This window comes from Notothenia coriiceps, unplaced genomic scaffold (assembly GCF_000735185.1).
Source record: "Notothenia coriiceps isolate Sejong01 unplaced genomic scaffold, NC01 NC01_scaffold00034377, whole genome shotgun sequence".
Classification (NCBI taxonomy): domain Eukaryota; kingdom Metazoa; phylum Chordata; class Actinopteri; order Perciformes; family Nototheniidae; genus Notothenia; species Notothenia coriiceps.
Window position 1 is genome coordinate 143026 of NW_011367078.1, and position 6670 is coordinate 149695.

General features: G+C 37.9%; 1 protein-coding gene across 1 annotated transcript; it reads right to left on the minus strand.

The window, feature by feature from the left end:
* Window positions 1-971: 971 nt before the first annotated feature.
* LOC104962115 (protein NLRC5-like) lies at window positions 972-6423 on the minus strand. The gene is made up of 7 exons (XM_010790513.1): window positions 6285-6423; window positions 5040-5123; window positions 4880-4963; window positions 4695-4772; window positions 2162-2245; window positions 1499-1582; window positions 972-1137 (listed from the first exon to the last, which is right to left on the minus strand). The coding sequence occupies exons 2-7, from the start codon at window positions 5081-5083 to the stop codon at window positions 1056-1058; spliced, it is 456 nt and encodes a 151-aa protein (XP_010788815.1). The 5' UTR covers window positions 5084-5123; window positions 6285-6423; the 3' UTR covers window positions 972-1055.
* Between the last annotated feature and the right edge of the window lie 247 nt (window positions 6424-6670).

Consider the following 6670-nt stretch of genomic DNA (forward strand, 5'->3'; position numbering starts at 1 on the left):
CAAATGTCATGCTTGACTAAAAGAAACATTACTGGCAAGTGTCACATGTAAATAAAGGCCAAAACTCAAGATAGTGTTTAGTTTTATTTTTTTTAATCTTAATTGATATTTCAGTGCAAGTCAGAGTGAATTAAATAGAGGCATTTTGTCACGACAAACGTCATCACAAATCTTAAAAAGCAAAACAATATTTAAACCACAGGAAATCCCACTTTCAAATTAAACTGAATGAACTGTAGAAAGTATAATACAAATAGGAATGAGCTGAATTATTTTCAGAATGATTACAACATCATCAGCACAACAATGACAGCAGTTAATCTGTTATCCTGAGTGGCGCTTCAAACTTCTTGTTCAATACAATTATCATCAGCCTAAATTCAATTTTGTAAAATAAAATTAACATTCCATGATAATAGCAGAAATAAATATGCAAATCTGATAGAGACCACAACCTTAAATGACCACTGGAGTAGACGACAAAGATTCTTCCTCTCTTTCGTCTCTTCCTTTACTGTGAGTTTATGATATGTTGTGTTTTCAGTAATGTGTTGTCTAATTATGGTAAACACGTTACATTGCAAAGTGACTCAGTGTTTCAAAGTCTTCAGTAATCCTTTTCTCACATGAAACTTACTGGAAATATTACAGCCTCTAGCTTCAGAACTTTCAGAACAGAACTTTGAGATCTGTAAAACTTCACTCCACCACATCCAGTCGCCAGCCATGAACACACAGTTTGTCTTAAAAATGAATGAAAATGTATTGCATTTTTTAAACATATCCTTTAGCCCGTGTTACACTGTCCCGAAATTGACACCCGATGGACACACGATAAAGGAAATGTTCAAATTCGGCTCTGATCGTAACAACATCGGGCCATTCGTGAGGGCATCTTAAGCCATCGTATGACTGCCGGTGTAGTGTCTCAGGCTCCGGCAGCAACTTCGTGAGTGGTGGCAAAATCTTGTATCAGTGATTCACATCTGCAGACTCTGGTAAATAGGAATGTAACTTCTTCCCGCCACTGCCACCATTCGACATTGCAGATGACATCAGGTGGAGGAGAAATTCAGCCTTGTGTCCCTCTGACTGAGCCTATTGGCTACACTGATGGGGACTTTGTTCCTCCACAGCCTGAAGAAACGCAGTAGAGAGAAGTGTCATATGCTCAATTAAAACTCATTAAATAAAAGGAATAGGAATAGTCAGAAAATCAAAAAATATGTATATACTTTTTTGTCATTATTTAGGTAAGGAGGGCAATCACCAACATATGTCATTTATATGAACCACAGACTGCTATCTTGTTATAAAAGTAGGTTATTTGACAATAGACATATTAAGGCAATGAAAAACATGGTGGTGCTTTGTCCTTCCTCGTGTAGGGGTATCTCAAAAGCTTGTTGGGGTATTTGTCAAATACTGAAAGTGACAAACATAATCTACAGGTGCCTTTATGGGCCAATAATGTGCGACACTATGACCGAGAGTGTACCTGATGAGCTTCAACGCAGGACACGACTGTAAGGCTCTGACCAGGGCCTCTGCTCCAAAAACACTCACAGTGTTCGACTCCAGGCTGGGAGAAATAAACACACACACACACACACACACACACACACACACACACACACACACACACAAACACACACACAGACACAAACACACACACACTCTCTCTCTCTCTCAAACACAGACACACACCCACACACACCCACCCACCCACACACACACACACACACACACACAGACACACACACACACACACAGACAGACAGACAGACAGACAGACAGACAGACAGACAGACAGACGCGCACGCACGCACGCACGCACGCACACACACACACACACACACACACACATCACAGATGAGAGTGTGGTCTAAAACCACCAGACTAAAACCAGAGTTTTTTACCCTTTCAATGGTTAGTGTGTTGGGCGCAAGTAAGTCAAATGAAGGAGGCACAACAAACAAACAACACATCTCAGCGGAAATGTTGTGTGTGTGTGTGTGTGTGTGTGTGTGTGTGTGTGTGTGTGTGTGTGTGTGTGTGTGTGTGTGTGTGTGTGTGTGTGTGTGTGTGTGTGTGTGTGTGTGTGTGTGTGTGTGTGTGTGTGTGTGTGTGTGTGTGTGTGTGTGTGTGCGTACAAACTCACTCAATTCTGGTCAGCTTCTGGCAGAGAGGCATAACTCTGGCCAGCTCCTCTGCCACCTTATCACCACAATTATTCCATCCCAGACTGGAAACAGAGTAAGACAAATATGTAACATTTCAAAACATCAACACCTCTTAAAATCAGGCCTGAAAGACCTCACAATTCAAAATGGAGTTCATCATATTTATGTTCTATACAGTACATAGTGCCAGGAAAGTGAAGCCTTCGGACCTACCTTTATTTGGGCACAACCCATCCTTTAAATGTGGCCTGATGTGGCCAAAGTCACTATAATACATACTATGTTAACTCAAACCACCCAAAAACTTACTTTTCATATTGGCATATTATTAAATTATCTTGAAATCAAAAAACCAGAAGAAGTGTGAATTATTTTTTTTAATTCTTCTAAAAAAAAATCTTGAAATCTCTTTCCCCCACCACTTGTTTGTATTTGTGGTGTTATTTGTGATATCACACTTTAGTGGCTAGTCTTATAAATAGAGTTGCTGGTCAGGATTTCTGACTTACATCAAAAGACATACCACCAAATATCCAATAGGTGGTGCTGTAAGACCACCAATAACCCCCACCTTGCTCTGTCGAAAACTCCTCACAACCTCATGTGCACTGCCCCTCATCTACATGTGTTTCAGAGTACTTTCAACAAAGCAAAATGGCCAACAAGGGTGTAAAAGGTTATAGAAAACCGTTTGGGTTACCATGAAAGATCTGTGTATGTTACTTCGAATGTGTTTTACGTCTCAATAATAAAGTATGAATAAAGGTGACAATGGTGCTTTTTGAGGAAAGCAATGTGCTCTCTTTAAACACAATGATCCATACTGTACATTTCCCATTGACAACCTTTATGCTATTGGGACAATGTTCAGACAAACTTGTAACAATGCAGAAATGCAGAAACACTTTACACTTGTTAATGAAGAAAAATAAACCAATAACTTTACATAATCCTTATAGTGAAGCATGGAGAAGGGGTCACCGTGACTTTATGTTGTCATTTAAGACCAGAACAACTATTACTCAATGGGAACAATGCACTTAACTGGCTAAAAATATGTTTTATAAGTTGAAATTCCATGGAAGCTGTCAGTCATCTGATTTTAATAGAAGTTGGGAAATGTGACAGGAAAATGCAGATAAACATACTGAAAAAATGACCTACAAAATGTCTTAGACTAAAGAAAATTCATGTTTCAGATTGGTCAATCATGGCCTCGAATGTATTTAGATTCTGTGGAATTAACTGAAGAGAGCCATTCATGAAAGACATTCCTGGTTTTGTGAGGTAACATGGTCTGGCCGATGCGGAAATATTTGGTTGAGGTCACCGCTTTGTAGTAACAGTTTACCATGTACTAAAACCAAGGTTAAATGTATTTTTACAACGTGCCATTAAATTTTGCAGCACACAATTCCAAAAGTCCTTTAGAGCATGTGATCGTCTCACGATATTTTTTCATGCACGTGCACTTCGCTCTGCATCGGCCAAACGGCTCGCTGCACCCGCACTACGAGGGGGACCCAAGTTCCCATTAGCAAAAGCATGTAGGTTTGCTATCCTGGCTCCAAAATGGTGGAATGAGCTCCCCATTGACATCAGGACAGCAGAAAGCTTACACGTCTTCCGGCGCAGACGGAAAACTCATCTCTTTCGACTCCACTTCGAGCGATAGAACTACTAACAAAGCACTTATATACTAACAAAGGACTGGCTTATCTAAAGCCAGTTGAGTAGCACTTGAAATGTTTTGGCTCTATGAAACCTGATGTACTTCCTGGTTGAATGCACTTATTGTAAGTCGCTTTTGGATAAAAGCGTCAGCTAAATGCAATGTAATGTAATGTAGCTTGTCCATGATTATTATATGATTAGGCTGAAAAGAATAATGTAGCACATTTAAGGACATCCTTCAGAGACTTCCGCTACCGGGGCAACTCTGAATCTAAACATGGGCTACTTTTGTCCAAACATCTTTATCAGAGATTAACAGCGATCCTTCTCATTGGCATCCAGCAGATGGCATCTGTTGGTCACTATGGGATCATATCAATTCTGATGGAAGGAATCTTGGCATATGGTCTGACAGTTTTTTCAAACATACTTATATCTGACAGCCTTTCCGGATTTACTTTTGTTTGAATTCCCTTTAAACTCTCTTTTATTTATTTATTTAAATATTTGTATTTTCCTACTATAACCTTACTATACAGTATATTGATTTTTATTACCGTCGGTCTTATTAAGATGCGATTGTAAAGCACTTAACATGGACTTTTATATACTATTTAATTTGTATCTACAACAGTACTTTTCTTAGCTTCTGTTCTGGCACTCCTGTCTCTAGTTTTCTAAACTGGGGGCAAGCCTAGTGCCATCTACTTTAGGAAATACACTAACTATGGAAAAGTACCTCCAACATCCTAACTGTCCCGGTGTCTGTAATATAATAACATACATCCTTGATAATGATTTACTGACAATGTCTTATATGACATGTTTCAACCTTACCCCACATCCTGTATGAGGGGACAGTGGGCCAGACTGGCAGCAACATCACACAGCTCCGAAGTCCCAACAGAGGTCAGTCTGCCACACCATACGAGGAAAAGAAACATAACATTTAACGCAAAGCCTGTATTGATAAATATAGTCAGCCATTAGGGTCTTGATTAGAAGAAGCTTAAGAGTCTTACTGAAGCTTAGTGAGGTTCTTCAAGCACTTTACTGCTTTGGCCAGATTCACTGACCCTTCCTCTCCAATCTTATTCTCTGCAATACTGGAAAGACACAAAAACATTAACCTCAGGATATCAAATGTAATAATTATTACTAGGAACTGTGAAAGTGACTTACTCCAACACAGTGATGTGTGTCAGTGACGGTAGAACCAGGGCCATCCTGGCAGCGGTGAGATCTCCGAGACTGTTGCTAGACAGACTGCAAGAAAGCATGGTTGAGATGTTTTAATTTTGTAGCATTATAAATGTGCCAAAAAAATGTAATTTCTATTCTTTTTTACTGTATATACTGTTTGTATACAAACTGTATACGTTTATATTTCTGTTGATGTAGTCATTTGGTCTTTATATAACAGTCTAACTTCTAGAGTCTAGTTCATCTAGAACATTTTTTGTTGTGTATTCTTTGTGGTTCATGTCCTTTCTACTGTATATATGTATATATACTTGCTGTTTATTGTTTTTATTTTATTTTATTATGTCTATACGTTTTTTCCACCTTTTAATAATTTTAATGCCTAAATACTTTGCTGCTGTAACAAAAATAATTTCCCGATTTGTGATGAATAAAGTATTTATCTATCTTTATGGAAAACTGTACTTGTTCCCAGCATAGAAAACTTTAAGAATATAAATGTTTTTAGATGTGGTAATAACAAAGGGCTTAGCATCAAAATGTTTTATAGCTATAAGTCTCATTTCCAAGATAGAAAACGTCAACATGGTTAAAAGGAGACACACTCATTAATTTAAAGCCTTTAAAACAAATAGACCCTGTAATTTATTCACAAGTCACGAATAAGTGTGAAATCTTTGCACTCACATTGCGAGTCAAGACAGTTAAGGTCCATACTTTGACTTTCGAGTCCTAAACAGCTCATCATGCGCTCTTGAACAAATGTAAGTCCTTAGCATAGAGAACTATCTTTCATATAATTTTTTCCAAAGGGCACTCAGAAACACAACATTTTTCTGCAACATGATTTGATGTTGTTAGATTGGATTGAAGTGGACTTGCTGGGAATTACTTAATTGTATGTGATTCAGGATATGAATGGAAATAAACAGATTTTTGGCACACGTTTAAAACTGTATACTTTTTCATCTTTGGGCTTAAAAGGCTCAAGTCCAAGTAAAGTCACGAGTCATTGTTGTTAAAGTCTGAGTCCAGTTGCAAGTCACTTTTGGATTAAGCCAAGATTCCTTTAAATGTTGTATTGCTTCTTTAGCAATGGGTAGAATAAGTGCAAACGTTATTGAATACACGACAGAATCTTCACCTCTTAAAAGGTGTTTCATTGTATTTTAGTAACAGCATTCACAGGAATAAGACAATAAAACAATGACATTATTTCCTTACCGGAGCTCTTCCAGGTGACTACATCTGTTCAAAGCCTCCAGTAGCTGGTCTCCTGATTGGTCGCTGATAAGGTTCTTTGACAGACTGTGAAATACACAAACACAAATTGAAAAAATACGAAAGATTATGCTATCATTTATCACACTTAGGAACAACAACAATTTAAGAACCATAAAATAATTACCTGCAGGTTTATAATAACATGTATGATGTATACTAGTGTACAATATAAAGTGGAGAGGGTGTGCATTAGCGACCATTCCAAGCCATGCAGGTATTTAAAGGGTACATTCACTACAGATCTCACAACAGGGAAAATAATTAAACAATATTATGTATATATATTTAAAAGTATAAATAATATTGGAACATACACAGTGGCGTGA

What these genes read in the sequence shown, in the direction of transcription:
- LOC104962115 (XM_010790513.1), bottom strand. Translation starts at nt 5,083, where the DNA reads ATGGCCCTGGTTCTACCGTCACTGACACACATCACTGTGTTGGA. An exon ending in ACACACATCACTGTGTTGGA is followed by an intron (nt 4,964 to 5,039) that starts GTAAGTCACTTT and finishes GTGTCTTTCCAG; the next exon opens with TATTGCAGAGAATAAGATTG. An exon ending in AAGAACCTCACTAAGCTTCA is followed by an intron (nt 4,773 to 4,879) that starts GTAAGACTCTTA and finishes ATGGTGTGGCAG; the next exon opens with ACTGACCTCTGTTGGGACTT.